The 20,034-nt window shown below is 51.3% G+C and overlaps 1 protein-coding gene across 1 annotated transcript; it reads right to left on the minus strand.

The window, feature by feature from the left end:
• Positions 1 to 1,400: 1,400 nt before the first annotated feature.
• On the minus strand, positions 1,401 to 20,034 carry Sdc4 (syndecan 4). Its single transcript, XM_075963006.1, has 5 exons — positions 19,814 to 20,034; positions 8,111 to 8,249; positions 6,740 to 6,786; positions 5,882 to 6,080; positions 1,401 to 3,242 (listed from the first exon to the last, which is right to left on the minus strand). Exons 1-5 carry the CDS (start codon positions 19,883 to 19,885, stop codon positions 3,091 to 3,093), a joined length of 609 nt encoding a protein of 202 aa, XP_075819121.1. The 5' UTR covers positions 19,886 to 20,034; the 3' UTR covers positions 1,401 to 3,090.

A 20,034-nucleotide genomic window follows, 5' to 3' on the forward strand; every position in this document is an offset into this window, starting at 1 on the left:
CGCTTTAATGGAGTGCCTCTTGGTTGATGGGGAGCAGGAAGCGAGAGGGCCGAGAGCACTAAAGCAGCTGCTTATATAGGGAGTAGGCACACGGGTCGCCCTGTGATTGGTTGCCACCATCAGCTGTCACCATACTGCATCGGAATAGGTCCAAGGGCCCTTATCCACCAGGCATGCGGGAAGCAGGGGACACGCAGCTCCCAACGGGACAGGATGTCAGCGCCATCTTGTAATGGCGATTCTGTCCGGCTCCCTGCATATAAGTCTAATTATTTAGTCTTTAACTCCTTCAAAGACTCCAGAAGGGTGTAAGGTTATCTAAGACAGGGACATCTGACTGACATCTGGACAGTAACCTAAAGTTCTTTTATATGCTATAGGAATGATAGAGATGGTCCAAGTTAAAACCTTCCTTTTTATTTAAACAAAAAAAGGGGGGAAACATTCTTTTGCATGTATGAACATATGCCACTGTGACTGGTTTAATAAAGAAGCTGACTGGCCTATAGGTAGGCAGGGTAAGGTTAGGTGAGAGAACCAGACTAACAGGATGCTGGGAAGAAGAGGGCAGGGTATCAAGGAGATGTGGAGTGGAGATGAACTTGCAGTACTGTCAAGATGTACTGCCATGTGGCAGAGTGTAAAAACATGGGTTAATTTAAAATGTAAGAGCTAGTTAGTAATAAGACTAAGCTATTGGTCAAGCATTTATTATATTATTAATAGTAAGTTTCTGTGTAGTTATTTGGAAACTGGCTGGCAGGACAGAAAAGTTTGCCAACAGAGGTGAGAGGACAACTTTACCACGGAGTCCGAGAATCACACTCAAGCCATCAGACTAACTCCATAGGGATTTCTGTGTTTGTTTTTAACCCTGACGTTGCTTACTTAAACATGGAGCTGGATAGTGGTGACACATGCTTTTAATCCCAGCACTTAAGAGGCAGAGGCAGGCGAATCTCTGTGAGTTCGAGGCCAGCCTGGTCTACAGAGCAAGTTCTAGTACAGTCAGAGCTACACAGAGAAACCCTGTCTCGAAAAACCAAAAAGAAACGTTAAAACATGGAGACAGGATGTTCTGTCCAGACATTCAGGGTTCATTTTCTGGCATCTTTCCTCCCTCTTGCTACTTCAAATCTGTCCTTGTGTCCGGCACCTGAAAATGTCTCTCAAGCTTCATCGAGTTCAAGGGCTACACTCCCAAAATGGATGATTTGTTACAATCTTTAAAATGACACTGAGCAGGGTGGAGCTCGCCTCTAATCCCAGCACTTGGCAGGCAGAGGCCAGTGTATCCGAGTTCGAGGCCAGCCTGGTCTACAGCGCGAGTTCCAGGACAGCTAGGGCTACACAGAGAAACCCTGTCTTGAGTGAGTAAAAATAAAAAATGACAAGTTAGATAGAAAGTATCAGGTTTTATTATCCTTTTATCAAAAACAAAATCAGTAACAGACGACAGTGTGAGGGGTACAGCAAAGGTGCAGGCACCGAGGCTAGAAGAGGACCCAGCCAGCTGGGGCCCGGACTGAGGTGCTCATGGGACTTACAGGCACAGGCATGGTTGAGGGACTCCGACCTCCCCAGTCCACACACACCCTGGACTTTGTAAGCCGCTCCGTAAGAGGGGGAGTCCTAGACGACAGAACTCGGGGCCTCATCACCCTCCTCCAGGTCCCCTTCTCTTGCCCCGGGATACAAGCAATGCTGAGTGGCGACCTGCTATGGCGCCTGAGCACTCAAACTGTGGCCAGAGCAACTGAGAAATGGATTTCTAATTGTGTGGTCTGAACTGACCTGATTTATCCAGCCACACGAGGTCACTGTCATCTACAGACCCTGGAGAAAGCAGACCCAGGAGCCCGGCAGCTGGGTCCCCAGCAGAAGGCAGAATGAGGGTTAGAGTCAGCTACCCTCAACTACTTCAGCTCAATCACTAGAAGGCACCAGGAACAGGGCAAGAGAAGGGGCCAAAGCCTACTCAGCCACACGAAAACTCACTCACACGGCCACCCAGCCAACATGAAACTGGTAATACCATTCTATATCCTAAAAAAATATATTCATCTATTCTCCTAGAGCCAAGTAAGAATAATATATTACAAGAACACATACACAAATATCCCACTATCCCTTACATTATATTCTGGAATCTGCTAGAACATTATAGCTACTTCTTAGACAAAGCAACTTCAGAAAGGGCCAAAGTTATAAACAAGAGGGCAGAGTATTTTTTTAATGATGGGGGAGGGGCAGTGAAGAAAGGAAGAAGAAGCAGCCCTGTCTGAAGCTATAAATAGTAACAAAAAATTAATAAAAATCATTATCTCCAACTCTTCTCTCATTTCAAAAGACAAAACAACATAAAAACCGTGACACACAAACTCAGCTGGTGGAATGGAAATGTTCTGCATAGAACATTTGCCCATCCCCACATTCTTAGCCCGGGCACAAACACTCACAGAAAGGAATGAACCATTTTTCTTTTTAAAAAAGCAATTAGTTTTCTCAATCTTCTACAAATGCATTTCGGCACTTCACCCCTCCCTCCCCGGATTTAAAAAAAAAAAGTGAGTTCCAAAAGTCACTGGACAGAGCCTAGAATGGCCAAGGCGAATCATAGAGACTCTGTAGTGTGACCCACTCGTGAGTGGACCATCTCAAGGTGCAGAGGGTTCTAGCTTCTTGTCCCAGCTCCTGATGGATGGGCAGGGTATTTAGCATGTGGACAGCAGCCAACTTGGCTTCCAGAGTCAAGGCAGTCATAGGTGAGGCACATTCAGTACAGGCTCTACACGGGTCCTAGATTCTATTCTGGAAATCTGGGGGGAATAAAATGAACCAATCCCAGGCTTGCCTTTAGAAAAGGCAAGTTTAACCCTTTCTTTCTGCCAGAGCAACCGACACACATACCCCTACCCCCAAATCCAAGCGAGGCAGCACAGTAGATGATCTCTCTGCTGACACCAGAGAGGTGACCAGAGACAGAGATACTGACGAGTCAGTATTAAGGTGCCCTCCCTCTACTAATGCCCACCATCCAATCATTTGACTCCCCTCCCCATTAAGTCCAAGCAGCACTCATGGGAGGCTTCACGCGTAGAACTCGTTGGTGGGGGCTTTTTTGTAGATAGGTTTCTTGCCCAGGTCGTAACTGCCTTCATCCTTCTTCTTCATGCGGTACACCAGCAGCAGGATTAGGAAGACGGCAAAGAGGATGCCCACCACGCCGCCCACAATCAGAGCTGGAGGAAGAAGGGAGCAAGAGATGAGGGTGAGATGATCCTTGGGACTTCAGGGTCCATGTGCTCAGTTTTCTCGGTCACCACGACCACCCCACCACACCCAGGGAGATGATAGAGAGGACTAATACCCTATCAGCTTTGACCTTCATTACTTCCGTGACAAGGTACTAGTAAGACCACAGCTAAAATGGGCCACAAGGCAAAACCACTATTTCATCCCACATCTGGCCTAGTCCAAAGCTCGGGCTCTAAAACATCACACAGACGCTCCAGCAACCGCTTAGCACCAGGCCAGGAACAAGAAAAATGGTGAGCTATTCTATCTTTCTCTGTGTGCACAGGGCCCACCTAGACCCATACACCTGAACAGGCACAGTCTATAAATGTGCAGAACACACTCATGTCCACACAGTTACTGCAGAAATAATTCCTGATTATCGTGGTTTGTGTTCCCATGTCTCGTGGGGATTCCCACTGGTTTCTTCTTAAACCTCGAACCTTTCCCCATTGACTACTATGTCTACTGAGGCAAGCTTCTCCGTCTCTCATTGCAATATGGAAAAAGAACCTAGACTAAAATAAATTCATCTCCTTAAAGCGCTTGGAGTGGTTAACGTGGTGCATGTGCTCAAGCTCCCAGACTTGTAAACTTCTGGCTTTCTTGTGTCCCCTCGCACTGAATTAGACCTGCACAACAGTTAAGTGCTTGAGAGGCAGGCACCTGCCCGCCCGCAGTCCAGCTCCCTGAAAAGCACCTGGCTGGGGGCAGGCAGAGGTATACTTCTTTCTCCACTTGGGTGAGCATCTGTCTGGCTACTGTGCCAGGTGGCCTGAATGACTCATTTCTGTTTGTCAGGGGGAAGATGAGCTGACAGAATCCTTCCTGTGGCAGACTGAATCCCCTAATTCGGTCTTAACCAGCCCAAGAAGATTAATATCTCTCTCTCTGTCTCTCTCTGTCTCTCTCTCACACACACACACTCCTACACAGAATGGAGCAGAACAGCCAGAACTCAAGAATTTCAAAAAAAGAAAAGCAAGGGGGGTACCAGACAAAGCACAGGCACTAACTATGAAGAAGCCACCTCCTTGCTGTCTCCAGCTGCTCCTTTCCCTCAGGTAACTCCACTCCTCCTTCGGGTCCTTGATCTGTGCTAGGAAACCCTGCAGGAGCAAGGCCCAGCCACAGGAGAAAGGTTCAGCCACAGGTTCAGAGGCCGACTGTGCCCCAGGTCCAAACACCAGGTCCACCAGAGACGGACACACACTGAACGGAACCCCTGGGTGCTGTTTCAAAGCTGTCAGCTGTGACTGAGCCTCTGCTGTCCCTTCAGTGGTGAGGCCCCAGGGGCTAGAAAAACGGATCTTTTCTAGAAAAGATCTTATGCCGGTGTGAGCCTGATTTGGAAGGAAAAGGGACAGCCTGGCTTAATTCTCCTCTTACTCTGAGAACCAGAGCGGGACCTAAGTCTCCTCACAAATAAGAAACGGCAGCTTGACTGGATTACTGGTTTTCAAAGTTTTCTTGCTGGTGGTGGTGCTACTGAACCGATCCAAAACTCCACACAGATGTAAATAAAAACCTGTAGCTGGAAGGTCTAAAATAGGCTAAAAGCGAAACTCTGTGGTTGAGGAGACAGAGATCAACTCTTTCCACAAAGCTCAAAACATCTAAGGCCTTAGAGGTTTCTAAGGACCGCTCACTCGGACACCAACACAGACTGGTAAGGGAATGGGGACAGGAGACCAGAGGCAGGGCTATGCCGTGACCCAAGCCTCTGAGGTCTAGGAGACAGGCCAGTGAGAGCCTGAGCAGGTGAAGGAAGCAGATGGACAGGTGGGCACAGGCTCCTTACTGACACCCCAGCCTCCTGTGGCTCAGCTGGCTTCCAGGAAGCAGGACTTACCGAGCACGGGCCTGCTGCACCCACGTCTGCTCAACCTGTCAGCCCCCCGCCCCCGGCTGCGCATCTCTGCAAAGTTTGCTCCTTCCTCTGACAATCTGGTGCCACCACCCCATCTCAAGCTGCCAGAGCAAGGGCGGCACTATCCCCAACTGATGTCCCCCCGACAGGCTTGACCCGGCCCAGCCTAAACTCTCGTGCGGGGCAGCACATTCCCTGCCAGGGGTCTCAAGCTGAAATAGACGGATTCTGTAGTATAAAAACACCCCCGTCCTACCTACTAAGGGACAATGAGCACACTAATGAAGACTCAATGCAAAGCAATTTCGATTTTCATCTTACACAAACCAACTCAAAGAAGTCTCAACACTCCTATTTTACAGAAGGGGGGGGGAGAGACTCCAGTCAAAAAAAAATGCATCCTGGCCAAGGTCAGAAGGCTGTCAAAAAAGTGAAAGGAGTCTGTCCAGTTCCCCAGGGCCTCCAGGCTTTCAAGGGAAATTAACCCTTAAAAAATTAACCCCGGGTGCCACTCAGCCCGGCTTTGAAAAATACCTAAAGGGCTTAAAGAAACAGTTCCTCTTTTATTCTTTGGAAGTCTTTGATATGCATGGATCCTTCCTCCCAGCTCCCACCCCCTAAGGGAGATAAAGCCCTCAGAGCCCCAAGGGGAACAAAAGGGCTAAAGGGACTAGTCCCTTCCCCGCGGGGGGAGGGGCGACCAAAGAGCCTCACCTGCCAGGACCTCGGTTCGTTCAAAAATGTTGCTGTCCTGCGCAGTGCTGGACATGGACACTTTGTTGGATATGTCATCACCCACTTCGGAAGGTGAGACCCTTTTGGGAATGACTTCATTTTCCTCCAGCTCCTGGGTTTCTGAGGGGACACGGATCCCAGGCTGTGCCCTCTCCGGAATGTGGTTGTGTAGAGGCACCTGAAGAAAAAGGAGGGAGAGAACACTGAGCACATTAGCAGAGGAAGGAGGTGGAAGGGGACCCAAGAGGATGACAGGTGGGGAATGACATCGGCCCCAAAGGGGAAAAGAGCGTAAGCGTGGCGGGGAAGGGATGGCCTTCACACACCAGCACGTGTATGCTAGAGAAACCACAAGAGGTGTGGCAATTCGGGAAGTCAGTTTTGCACCTGGAACTCTCTCCTAAGGCAGAACGTGCGTGCGTGTCTGTGTGTCAAACACACTTGATGCTTGTTGGGGTGTTTTACTTTTAGGGTACCAAAATTTACTGACAACTATTTCATCAATAAGACAAAGAGAATGCAGCCTGTAAAAACGGAAACGGTACGACGATGCAAGAAAACCGGTCCTGAGGGCACCTGAACGCCTGTGCAATTTGAAAGCGGGGTTGGCAGACCGCTGCAGATGCACAAGGAAGCTGGGGTGGACAGTGATCGTCCTCCAGGGAGGATGGCCCACCAGCCCTGCCCGTGCCTGTCTCAAAACGAGCCCAGGGCCCCAGTAAAAGCCTTCTGACAAAACGGAGTCAAATACCATTAGCTACTGAAGGGGCTGTATTTTCCGCCCTTCTCCACGCTTGTGGAAGAGCGAAGGGGGAAGAGACCAAGTGCAGCACTTACCAAGGGTTGTATCCCTTCTGGGAAGGTCTTGGTCTCCTCGGTGCCATCTGCCAAGGTTACAGGAAGGACAGTGTGAACACGAGGTCCATGGGATCCAGGGAGCTAACTCGGTCAGCCAGGGGCGTCCTACCCTCACAAGCCCCAGGGCAACTTCAGTCAGCTATCCCCCTAACAGGAGACTCTTGGGAGACCTGGCTTTCTTCCTCAGCAGTATGTATGCCGATAGTAGGTAGCTTTCAGTCGCTCTGCGCTCTGCGAGCTCCAAACCCCTTCCCATGTCAGGTGTGGATCCACAGACTACAGAAATATCTGGGAACTGCTTAGAAATACAGAATGTCCCTGCGTAAGTGGCACACATCTGAAATCTCAGAGCATCAGAAGCTCAGGCTACCTGACGGTGAGTCCCAGACCAGTCTGGGCCGCCCTCTAAGAACCTATCTCAAACCCCGAGGCTGGAGAGGAAGTTTAGTGGTAGGACACTTCAGGCAAGGCCCTAAACTCGGTCTCTATCTGGGAGGACTGACCAGCCTAGGGTCAGATTAACTAGAATTTACATTTGAACACACTCCCCTGGAAATTAACCTTTAGGAAGGAAGCAATTCATTGTAATACTAAATACTACACACTGTACGTAATATTAACTACAGGAGGCCAAAAGCTCGTTTCTCCTCCACAGCAACCCTTTGCAGACTATCCTAGCACACAAATGGGCACCACCGTACACATGGGAAAATTTACTTCTAAAAATACAGAGTTACCCGAAGCTTGGTAAATTCAGTCCTCAACACTAGTCACAACCCTTCCAAGACTTATCTTACATAGTGAGAAACCAAGGCTGGAGTTATGGACTACAGGACTCCAAAGCTTAACACTAGGAATCCCTGAACAGGAGAGGGACTCTTCTCAGCAGCTGTCTGACACAGAGGCCAGAAAGCCCATGAAAGGCCTGGTACCTGGTTACACCCAAGAAACCTCTCTCCCGCCATCTTATCTGAAGCAGGGGCTTTTCTTGGGCTCCGCTCTCCACATCTCAACCCACACACGCCCCTCCCACTCCACCCTCACTTCTGAGCCAGTACTTTTCCTTTTCCAAAGGAAGAAAAACACTCCAGGTCTTTCCCCACACCCCCTCTACCGTCCACCAGAGAAAGGAGCCTATTGGACAGGTTCGGGCTCGTGCCCGAACTCCACTCCGAGGAATGAATCCGAAGTTGTTTACAACTCCTCCCAGAGACCTGGGGGTGGGAAATGTTACTTTTGTTTCCCTTTTTGCAGTGGAGGGGGGCTGTAGGGGAAATCTCCACTAAAATACACGTTCTCGCAGCCCAGGTCCCCAGCCTGCCCAAGCACACCCCCCTCCAAGCCCCATACCCAGATCTCCAGAGCCCGACAGCTCAAAGTCATCCGAACCCTGCTCGAGGCCCCCAGCATCTTCATCATCAGGGAGGTCTCCAGAGTAGTAGCCGCCTTCCAGGAGGTCCTGAGGGTCTATGACTTCAGTCTCTCGAATCTAAGAGAAAAGATAAAGTATCATCCCAGAGCTCCATCCCCCTCCCTCTGGACCCTCTGGAGGCTGGGTTCCCCCAGAACCAGTGAACGCCCATGCACAAGCAGGATTACAGAGCTAGACAGCTTCCTCTCCCCCATTTGCTACCTAACTTTACCAAGTTTCTGTATCATTTTGGGTTAATAAAAAATGTTTCAAGTAGTAACAAATAAGTTATTATTATTTCTAGGTGTCATTTACTGAACCACCTGCAATCTCAGTTGTTTATAAAAATTTAATTTCTTTCATAACAAAAGACACTGGGCACTAAAGGCCTTAGCCATTCTCTTTTGATGGTACAAGTGACAGGCGGGAGGGGGATGCACTCAGAGCCAGAGGTTCCCGTCCACACAGGCAGGCGCAGGATACTACAGCCTAACTATGACAGACGCTATGATAGCAGCTGGTTTCCACATGAAAGGGAGTAGGCTACTGGCTCTGGGCTTGCCCAGTCAGGGACACGTTCCCCAACTGAGTCACACTGCTCTGAGACAGACAGGCCAGGCTCACTCACACTCCAAGACAACCACAGACCTGGTGACTCACAGGCACACTCCTGAGAATCCATCAACTTCTCTCAAATGTCTGTTCTGCCAGTTCTGTGCAGGGCACAAAGATCCTTGCTCCCCCAGACCGTGTCACCCATCCCACAGAGACCCAAGTTGAGGTCGATTTCCCATCAAACAACTTTTGAAAGACAAGCATTTAAAAGCCCCACCACCACCACGCGCACTCGGGAGGCAGAGGCAGGAGGACCTCTGAGTTCAAGGCCAGCCTGGCCTACAAGAGCTAGTTCCAGGACAGGCTCCAAAGCTACAGAGAAACCCTGTCTCAAAATAAATAAATAAATAAATAAATAAATAAACTAAAAGCCCCCCCCCCAACACCACTTATTCGGTCTCTCTCACACGCATCGCCTAAACCTGGCTGGGTATTAAACAAAGCTTCTTCAGGGGCACAGGATGTGTTGAGGTGCCCACTGCCCTTCCATTAGCCTCTGGACTCTGGCTACTGTTCTTGTAAACAAGGGCCAGGTACAAGGGTCACTGTTCTACGCCTACCAAGCCTTCTCAGCCTTCTCTCTTCCAGTCGTCAGGACCGCAGGAGATGAGGCTCTACTCAGACTAGATGTTCAGAATAAAAATAAACTAGACGTTCAGGCCCAGGAAGGCCCTTTTCTCTTTTACAGACTTCTGACAGCATTCAAACCAGAAACAAGGGAGTGACAGCCTAAAGCCACACCACACCAAGCTTTGGGTAGAAAGTGGCCAGGTCTGTTTCTGACAGCCCCAGGCAGTCCTTCACGGGGGTCCAAGGCCGCAGTGACACAGCTGGGTTAGTGAGGAAGAATGCATTCCCGAATGAGTCTGAGTGGCAGGAGAGGCCAGGAGATCAGCTTGGGGAACAGGCTCCTCCTTCAGGCACCCACAGGCTTCCGGGGGAGAGGTGGCAGGAGCTGACTGTGCCCTCTAATCACCCCCGTGGTCAGGAAACTAGATTCTGGGAAGGGAGCTGGGAGGAAGTTGGGGAGGCATCCCTTTCTCCCCGGGGTGGGGAAATCAATGCAGAGTGCTTGGTCCGCGTGGGAGTAGGGAGCCAGCAGGGGTTAAGCCCTGCTTAGGAATGACTTCATGACTCCGGAATCGGGAGCTGTAGGGCTGCTGGTGCTGGAACTCCAGCCCCCGCACAGGGCCCGTGCCTGTGGCTTTGGTTTGGCAGCACAGCAAGAGGGCTTCTCCAAGGTTGTACAAGTGCCCTAGACGTCAGGCCGGGTCCCAACCCCCTTCCCCACACCCTTCGCTACAAATTCCCTAGGGCTCAAACTCTGAAAAGAGCAAGGCCTCCATTGCTTACAGTGTGCCAGGCCTTAACACGCACGCAGCTGCGATGACGTAGACCCTTTGGCAGGGGTGGAAACCAAGGCTCGGAAAAGCAAATTATTTCTCTAAGGTCATACAAGCAGAAAGTGACTAACAAGACCAGCAGCAGGGCATGAGATCACCTGGGCTTTTAGCCACAGACGCAGGAACACATTTGTCTTTAGGGCTACCAGCCTGCCTGAGGCTAGAGAGGAACACTAAGTGGGCGTGTCTAACCCAGTTAGGGGTGGGAGAAAGATGAGATGGAGGGAAGGAAGGATGCCGAAGCAGGGAGGCTGATATTGATACTTTGACCACCGAAGCCTGAAAGACTGGTCACTGGATGCTTAAATTCAAACTCCTCCTGACGAACGCTGAGGTTCTTAGCCTAAGGTTTGGATTCCAGCACAGGTCTCAAGACCTTCCCTACTCCACCTCTCCCCTAGGAAGGAGCTGAGAATGTTAAATCATACACAGAACCTCCTTAAGATGTGAAAGTGTTATGGGGTGTTTCAAACTAACCCAGGAGACTGGAGATAAGCACATTCATTGACTTTCGGTAATTACTTCATCCCATGTACTCTATCCCTTCATTTTGAGAGTCTCACTAGGTAGGCAGCCTTGCCTGACATGGCACACATTATACAGACCAGTGCTGGGATTACAGGAATGTGCCACCATGCCCCAGCCTCCTATCCCTTTACCACCTTCATGTTAAATTCCAGAGGTAAAAAACCATAGTCTGAGATCACAGCTAGGGTCAGATAGACCCTTTGCCCCAGTGGTTGGATAGCTCTTCAGAGGCAGTCTTGGAGGACGGAAGAGTTAACTCCTTCAGCACTTCAGAGGCTTTGGGGACAGGTGAAGGGACATGAGAGACTGAGCCTCCTGAGTCCTCTCTTGACCCCTTTCTGGTTCTTTCTACTCATAATCTCAAACAAGAGAAAACCTCTCAAGTGGACAACAGCCATCGAGGCCAGGATGTCAAGAGAGAACCAAGCCCAGTGGGATTGCGAGCAATGGTTTGCTTGTTTTGTTTGTAAAGCTGAGGAGGTACCAAGAGCCTTTCCTTCCCCTACTCTTTTCAAACAAGGTCCATTCAGTAGTCTGGGGTGGCTCTGAAACGCCAGGCCACCCATCAGGCAGACCCAGCCCTGACCAGAGAGGGACCCAGCCCTCTCCTGACTACAGATGTGGTCCTATTCACCTCAGCTCAGCACAGCTCTGCCCAGGAGAGCGTGCATTCATGTATATATGCCCACACATGTACCCCGTGTTAGCCGGACTCATCTTTATCCCTTTCGCAAAGATACAACAGAAGTCAGATGAATAAGGCTGTGGGTCAGGACGCAAAGCTCTTGCAGGCCCTGGAGTAGATACCTGGTCTAGTGCGGACAGCTACAGACCTGGGTTCTTCCCCAAGGCGTCTGGGAAAAAGATGTAGACACACTTTTGTTTTAAAGGAAATAACACCTGCAGCCAGAACGGCTCTGAGGCCACTGAGCCCAACCGTTTCATTTTATAACCTGAGACAGATTACTTTGCCAAGGTCACCCAGGGGAGCTAGCAGCAGAGCTGGGCTGACAACTTAGGTCTCTCAGCTCCTAGGGTGAGGTGGCCTCCCGCCCTTTTGTCTGTCCCCAGGGTTCTCAGCAAATACCCAGGCTGCTGCAGAAAGCTAGGGTTTTGAAGAAAAACAAACAAACAAACAAAAAAAAAAACACTGATCATATCCCAGAGTCTTACAACGTCCATCACCCCAGGAGAAGCGTGGAGGCGGGGTGACTGCAGAAGCATCCACTATGCATCAGGTACCCGCTCTGTAGAGACTGAATCTACTCCAGGGCACGAGGTGCTCTACCTGGTTAGCAGGTGAGAAAACAGGCTGAGCCATTTAAGGAAGAGCCACGGCTAGATAGGCACACTACTGTGAAAGCCAGGCTCTTTCTCTGGACCGTGCCCTGACCAAGGCCAGCTTTGTCACCATCACCCACTCTTTGGCGCCCCCCCCCCACGTAACCACAGCACACTGGCCTAGCCCGGGCTCCAGGGCACCCCCCTTCCCTTGCCCAGGAATAAACAAAGGTGAAAGCGATATTGCTTAAACAAAGGCGCAGAAACCTGGCTGGAACACCAGGGAGGAGTTCAGGGTCAGAGCTTGGTTAACTGCGAACTAAAGAGAGCCTCCTACCTGCCTCCTCCCCAGGGAGGGCAGGGTCAAGGCCATGCTTGATCACGAGGTCAGGAAGAGACCGTAAAGGTGACAGAGGAACAGGTAACTTCAGGGGCAAAGTCACACCCTTGGGCACCAACAGCTAGACTTTTCGGAGTGGTTCTGCAGCCCCACCAATCTCACTTCCTACAATGCACAGGAGCCACAACCACTTCTGCGAGTCTAAGAGTTTTATTCTGGCTTTTACATCTTCGGTTTCCTCTTTTGTAATCAGGGCCGGTAAGCAGGAGTGATGAAAATCCTGCAGAAATGTATCCACCTGCACAAGTGACCCAGCAGGTGACCTGGTGCGTAGCAGGTGCTCCACACAGGGGGATGCTTTCCTTTAGGCTGGGGCGGGGCCGGGGGAGGGGATGAATGCTCACCCAGGCCAAAGGGCTGGGGAGACAGACCCTGGCCATCAGATGGGAGATGCTCCTGCAAGCTAGACAGCTAGGCTTCTGCTGCTGAGACCAAAGAAGTGAACGGTAGGCTTCTTCAAGCTCAGGGATGGGTAGAAACCTGCCCAGGGTAAACTTTGAGCATGTTACCCTAAGCAAACAGAGACCAAGAAAATCTCTTTTCCCAGGAGTAGTGCAAGGCACTAACCAAAGCCACCTGAAATTCTCATGACCTCAATCCTCTATATCCCGGCTTGCCTTGAGGGGACACTCCCCCACCCCACCCCCAATCTAGAAGACAAAAGGAAGTCACACATCCATCTTTAGTCTGGTGTCCTAGTACCTGAAAGGGTTAATTAAGCAAGGTTTGGAGAATGGGGGTGGAGGGAGGGTTCAGATGTCAGTTCTGCCCACTTCAAGGTCAAGTTACCCTGAACACAATCACCCTGTAGAGAGCCAGGCCTGGCACAGGCAGCAGCCAGCTTTTCTCTGAGCCCCAGGGCAGTCCATTCCCACAAGAACTCTAGGATCATGGGGTACCAGGCAAGAATGAGGGAGACTGGTCAGGAGCCTCAGGACAAACTCCTGCCAGGGACCAATCCAGTACCCCTGCCACTATCTAGGTGGTCCTGAGTGGTGGGTTCCCCTTTCTGGGCCTTGGTTTCCCCACCTGTAAGAGGTCGCCAAGAGACAAGCCTCCCTCTGTCCTGAGGCCTGGTTACCAAATTGGGCATTGCTCCGATTACCAGTGGAGACAGCTGGGAGGGACTGGCTCCCTCAAAGCCTCAGAGACAGAGGTGCATTGAAGCTGGGGCTTGTAATCTAGGCAGCAGATCCAAAATCCCTACTGGATCTGAGGCTGGCCAGGAGACTCTCGGGACGCAAACAAGCCTCCAGTGTTCTGAGGGCAGAGTCCAAGGCCTACTTTGCAGCTCTGTTGCAACGGATTAGATCTACCAGAGCCTGGTTTATGGCCCCGGCCCCTCCCCCGACACTGGGGAAGCCACCGCTCCAAGTCCAAATTGTCTCAATCAGCTCCAGGCTGGGCTTCCCCAGAGGCAAGGAGTGTTCTTACTCCTCAAGTGCCCAGCCCAGCCATTTGCTCGCCCAGAGGTTAGAGTGGTGTGGCCAGTCCCCACAGGTCCACAGGTCGGGCCACCACAGCCCGGCTTCACCCAGTCACTGTTTCCGTACACACCAGCCTCTCCCTGCCTCCCTCTCCATTACCCTGGGTGTCACCTGACCAGCAGCCTCTCCTCTGCCAGAGAAAACTGGGGCAGCCAACTCCCTATACTAGGAGGACCCGGTGTGTGTGTGTGTTTGTGTGTGTGTGCGTGCGTGTGCTCGGGCACCCGTGCCAGCAAAGAAAGGATGGAGGGCACTCAGTAAGAGGGGCTAATTCAAGGTGAGGGTGGGAAGAAACTGGGTACTGGAGGGGGGTGACAAGTGACAGCTGTAAAAGGTCAAAGGTGACTGGCTGTGGTGGTCCATGGCTGTAATCCCAGTACTTGGGAAGCAGAGGCTGGAGGAACAGGAATTCAAGGCTAACCTAAGCTACACAGAGGCTCTCAATCTCTCTATTTCTGGGGAAATCCGTGATCTCTTAAGTCCTAGAGCCCTCTGAGATAAAGGGCCTGAACCCCAGGAGTCCTACTTAGCTCATTTATATTTCCTGCCCGTGTTCAGACACCACGTCCCAAGCCACGCTCTGGCCCAGATCGCAGCCCTTGTTTAGTGTTGCTAATGATAAATGCAACTTTAACCAGCTCTTTACAAGTTTGCTAAACAACAATTATGGCCCTCAAGTGACTCGGGTGTTTTATAGAGGACAACTGGGGCTCTCACATCAACAGAGTGACTTATTAACTCACTGTGTGCCCCTGGGAGAGTGGCAGAGCTGGGGCAGAGACTGAGACTTTCTGGCTCTAAGACATGCCCACATTTCCAGTTTCCCAGCCTCTTGCAGACACCACCAGAGAGGCCTGCAAGGGGCAGCCATGTGTTCAAAGGTCACCAGCGGGTTAATTACAAACCAGCTCTAGAAGTCAAGTTTCTCTAGGGTTAAGTCAGACCCCAGTGGTCCACAAACAGGCCAGCAAATGAAGCAGGGAAAACGCCTTCTCAGCGCACTCGCTGCCTTTGCTTGTCCACCAAGCCCAGAACGCTACAGCTACACTTGCAGTTGCTCAGATGCCTGAAGACTGCCCCTCCAACTTTTAGCTTGAGCAATAGCCTAAGAGGATCTGGTCCCCTTGTCAATCCCTAGCTCCCCTCTCTCCCCGCAAATGGCCTGGGACACCTGCAGATCCTGGCAGGAGAGGTGGGGCTGCCAGGAACCGGTTCTTGTTTAAATATAAACCCATCTGATAACCTGCAAACAGCCCACTTCTAAGATAAACAAATAGAAGATTTGGGCTCTATCAGCCCCACCCCTAGGCTCGTCCCTTCCCACCCAGCAGCTGCAGGACTAGCTGTGGGGGAGGAGAAAGGTCCTGGGCAAGTCAGGGAACGGTCACTGAGGAATGTCTACTCCGGTCCACTACTTGGAGCTATACTCAAGAGTCTCATCTGCAAGTTCATCGTTTAAGTCTCTCTATAATCTTATTTATTTATTGACTGGCGCTAGAGAATTGAACCCAGAGCCTCAACAGACCATTGACATTTTAACTCCTAGCAGCCTCAGAAATGTCAGAATCCTAGAGCCAATCAAACCTGAAGGCTACTGGTCTGGCCCGAACTCAGACCAATTGAAGCCTCAGTGTTGCTTAAGGGGGTGTGTGTGTGTGTGTGCGCGTGTGCGTGTGCGCGTGTGCGTGTGTGTGTGTGCGCGTGTGTGCGTGTGCGTGTGTGTGTGTGTCATACTTCCTCTGTACCACTTGTCCAGGGTCAAAGTGCACACACAGGCACTGTGAATGTTCAAAGGCTCTGGTCACCGGTGTTGACTCCCAGAGGCGAAGATAAACAACCAAACCCAACACAGCCCCTCAAACTTTCATGTCATTGCAACATTCTCACCCTCTTATTAGGCAAGAAAGTGCTAGGCAGCGAGTGACTCGGGAAGCCTCTAGCACACAGTGAGTCACAAAGCCCAGTCCATCCCATTCCCCTGCTCTTGGGCATTGATTGGGAAAGAGTACCAACTCATCCAGGAGTCAGAGAACAGCTAGAGGCCAATCCCTTCCAACAGTGAGCCCAGCTCCCCAGGTCCTCATTCAGGCCAGTTCAGCACTCCAAGTCCTTGGAAAAGCCTCCTGTTTCTAGGCACTGGGGACGGCAGCGGCTGAATGTCCACCCCACTTCTCTTCTGAGACAGGGACTCTTTTACAGTCTACCCGAGAAGCCAAGAGAACTCCCCTTTTCCCCTCCTCACTGGGCTGTGGGTCGCAAGAGACACTCAGATGGCAATGGTCCAGCCTTCTCACTTTGGAGATAGGAGGGACACTGTGCCCTAGACACAAGGTGTGTTCGCTAGCAACCATCATCTAGAATGTTCTCTGAAAGACAAACTAACCAGACACCTAGCATTCTCCGTCAGACCTGGTTCCTGAACTTGGCAAAGCAACACATTCCTTTCAGCATCAGTTTTCTGTGAAAGGGGAGATAAAAACGCCTAGCATGATGTACCGAATGTAGTCGCACTAGCAGGAAGTGACTTTGGAGCGCCTTTTAGGACGAGGTTCCATACGTGAGTATATGCATTCATAATCATTGCCTGTAGGAAAGGTAGATGTTTCACTAGAATATATAAAACACAGTTCTTGCCCCAGATGTGGACGGGTGGGGCTCTCTCCCTCTCCAGAATTTGGCTGTATGTTTTCATTTCCTGGAGGGAATGCCTTAGATGTCTCCTATGGTTCCCTCTGAATACTCACTGCATAATATTTCATCAAGTGTCAGAGAGCTGGACAGATGGCTCAGAGAGAAGACCGGGGTTCAACTCCCAGCACCAGCTTAGAGTTCACAACTGTAGTTCCAGGTGAACTGACACCTCTCCTGGCCTCCTCTGGCACCAGACACAAACATGCTACAGACATACGTTCAGGCAGGTTGCCCATACACTCAGGTAGTAAAGCAACAATCAAGTATGCCACCTGGGAAGGTAGTCTAGAAGCTTCCTAGCTCCCTCGGATTCTGCAGAAGTTCTCTAAACCCAAAGAGGTCAAAAGGAACCCTTCCCAACACCACAAAGCTCTCCAGATCCATGGCCCAAGTATTTTCCCGGATGTGTGGCAATTCTATGGGTTCCCAAAAAGTTCCAAAGAGTTCTCACCAGCCACTCATAGGTCCTAGAACCCCCAGGCTTCCGCCCCCTCCGGCCCACCCCACTCTCAGCCCAGACCCCTTCCCTGCTTGATAGGAGAGTTCTCAGGTAGACCAGAAATGCCTTTCTGTTGAAGTACACCTGGTGGGTGGGAGATACTGTCTCAGAACTGCCTGGGATTGGTGCCAAGTAGTGGGCCGTGCCCCTGGGCAGCAACACCTTGCCCTACCTTCCCCCCCCCATCCCAAAACAAGGCTGCCTTTAATTGGCCAGGGTAGGAGTGGCAGGAAGGCAGAGCAGGGAATGCTCCCAGCTGGACAGGAAGAACAGGTTTAGGATGGCAAACCCGCCAAACAGAGGAGAGGGCAGCTGTGCTTAGCTTCGGCTCCCTTCCCCAAATCTGGGTTTGGACTAAATGCAAAATTTGGAGAAAGGCCCTCATAGCATGAGGAAGACGACTCTATCAGACAGTTAATATGGCCTGCAGACATGGCCTGAAGACACTGTATTAAAAGGTGCCATCATTTAATCTCTCAATATAATTTATCTGAAAAAGAGAACACAATAACATAATCACCACGGGCTATTTTTGAGGGCCTAAATCACCACTTATCAGAAAGTACTCAATAAATCTTAACAGCTGTGAGCCAAGCCCTGCTCCCCAGGCTTCCTTTTTTTCCTCTCTCTAATTCCAAAAAGAAGAAAAAAACGGAGGGCAGATAGTATCATCTCTCCATTACTCTAGGCGAGTATGATTTGGTCTGATTTTTTTGGCCACAATTTAAGGGAAATCCCTGTTCCCCAATTAGACATTAAGATGCCATAACATTAGCCAGGAAGAAGAGTGTGCTGAGATCGGCTAAGAGATTGAGACAGAAGCCTCCGGAAGCAGCTGCTTAAGGCTGGCTTCACCCCCACCCCCCCAGCTGGATCAGGTCAGCCACAGGCCTGGCCTGACCTACCTCCCCTAAACCACATCCTCCTACTGATCTGGGGGACGCGGTGGTGTCTACTCCTTCCCCTTAAGCCAAGCACCTGCTGGCTGAGCCGAGATCGATGGCATGTGACTGGCCACGTGGGGACCTCAGCCACCTCTTAGGTCCTTTTCCTTCACACTGCCCAACCAGCATTCCTTCAGAAACCTCCCCCAAAGAAAGGCTCAACTTCACAGTACCCTTAGGCAGCGCCTCCAGAGTTACTGCACCAGGGAGGCATGAAGTTTGGGCTCCACAAACCTTTCCGCAAAGATGATTTAGAGTAAAGCCATGGCCCGCACTCTGATTTGTTCCACTCACTATTCCTTGAGGCTTTCTAACCCCAGGTATCAACAGATGTCAGGCCAGTCTTGAGTTACAGGAAAATGGGACCCAACGGCAGTCACTAGAACCAGAAGATAAATGCAGGCACTTACAAGCCTGGCTGCCTAACTTCAGTCTGACTCCCCCGGGGTTATTAGCTGTGTGACCTTCAGCAAATTACTTAACCTCTCCCGCCTCGGGACTAGTTTAAGAACAGTAAACAGCGAGGCTTTCTGGAGCTAAACACATTTAATTCCAAACCCGTGTGAGAGCTGCTAGAACGGAAACCTGCACGCCATGGTGCAGGGTTTTGACTGCGATTGTGCTGCGTGTTGCATGGGCTCTCACTCGGTCCTCACCTGGAGTCTCCTGAACAGAATCAATGTGCCCTAAGAAACCCAGAGAAAAGGGGACTCACAAAGGAATGGATATTAATAACTCAACTCCAGGGTCTCTCTCCCCTTAAAACTTGGGACAGAAGGTACAAACGGTCCAAACTCCTGGGATAGACCCCCGCTCCCAGAAACTGCCATGCCTGCAACTTCCCGTTCGTGTTTGCCTCCTAAACGCCTACGAGGAGGGAGGAGGGAGGTGTAAGCGTCCCAGGGCCCTGTGGACGCTGGTAGGGACTCTGAAAAGGAAAATGGTTTCTTTAGGCTCCCTGCGACCTTTTCTCCTCCAGCTCCTTCACCTCGCTCAGGTGAAGTTTCCCCCGGTGAAGCTCAACACAAATATTTCTCACAAGACAACTTTAACCCAACCTCTAGCCCGGGCTGAGCGTAAGTTGTCTGGAAAGATAAATGACCCAACTTTTTAGGCAGCCTGAAGCAGGAACGGTCACCTCTTGATCCTATTGCAACAAATCCGTTTTGTAGATGGGAAAGGTGACATTGCAAGGAGCAACTCCTTGTCCCTTCCCAGGTCAGTGGCAAGGCTGTGACCAGGAGTAAGTTCTCTCCACTACCGTAGGTGTGTGAAACAGGATCCCCGCACAGCTCCCAAGTTCTCCCACTTCCAAATACACGCTGCCCACCTTGTCCCCAGGCCATCTCGGACTTGGGCCGCCTGCTCTGGACACCCAGAAAGAGAGAGAGAGAGAGAGAGAGAGAGAGAGAGAGAGAGAGAGAGAGAGAGAGAGAGAGAGAGAAGGGCACTCTGTGCGCAGAGCCTGTCCCGAGATCACAGCCACAGGGAAGGGGTGAGGGTGTGGGAGGAGAAGAGTTGACACCAACTTAGTCACGTCCAACCCCGGAGCCCCGCAGCAAAGCTGAGGCCAGAACAGGAGCGCAGAGCAACAACCTAGGGGCGCACTGCGGAGTAGTTCCCGCCAGCCTCTCCACGACCCCTGTGGAAACTTTCCCCACAAAGTTTTCCCGGCCTCGGAGCTCAGATAGAGGTGGCGCGGCTCGTGGTGGACCCCACTCCATCCGAAACCCGGGATCTAAGGAAACAAAGGAGGCACCGCCCCCATCACTAAGACACCCCTCAAACACCTACCGACTCGGCGGGGGCGGCGGGGAAGCCTCCGAAGAGCAGCAGCAGCAGAGCAAGCAGGCTAGCAGGCGCCATGGCTCCAACGGCACAGACCAGTGGCGCGCCCCTTCTTATAGGCGGCAGCCCCGCCCCGCCCTGCCCCGCCCCCCAGTGCCCGCTCGCACCGCCCGGAATTCCCCCGGGAAAGCTTGGGCCTGCGGGGCGCTGAGCCCGGGCGAGCTGGA

The sequence above is a fragment of the Microtus pennsylvanicus genome, chromosome 2, assembly GCF_037038515.1.
Source record: "Microtus pennsylvanicus isolate mMicPen1 chromosome 2, mMicPen1.hap1, whole genome shotgun sequence".
NCBI classification, from domain to species: Eukaryota; Metazoa; Chordata; class Mammalia; order Rodentia; family Cricetidae; genus Microtus; species Microtus pennsylvanicus.

Bases quoted from the DNA above. Each gene is read 5' to 3' on its own strand.
- Sdc4 (XM_075963006.1), bottom strand. From the start codon at position 19,885: ATGGCGCCTGCTAGCCTGCTTGCTCTGCTGCTGCTGCTCTTCGGAGGC. The intron at 8,250-19,813 runs GTAGGTGTTTGA...CTTTTCTCTTAG, and splicing joins CCGCCGCCCCCGCCGAGTCG to ATTCGAGAGACTGAAGTCAT. The intron at 3,243-5,881 runs GTGAGGCTCTTT...TTCTTCCTCCAG, and splicing joins ACGAACCGAGGTCCTGGCAG to CTCTGATTGTGGGCGGCGTG.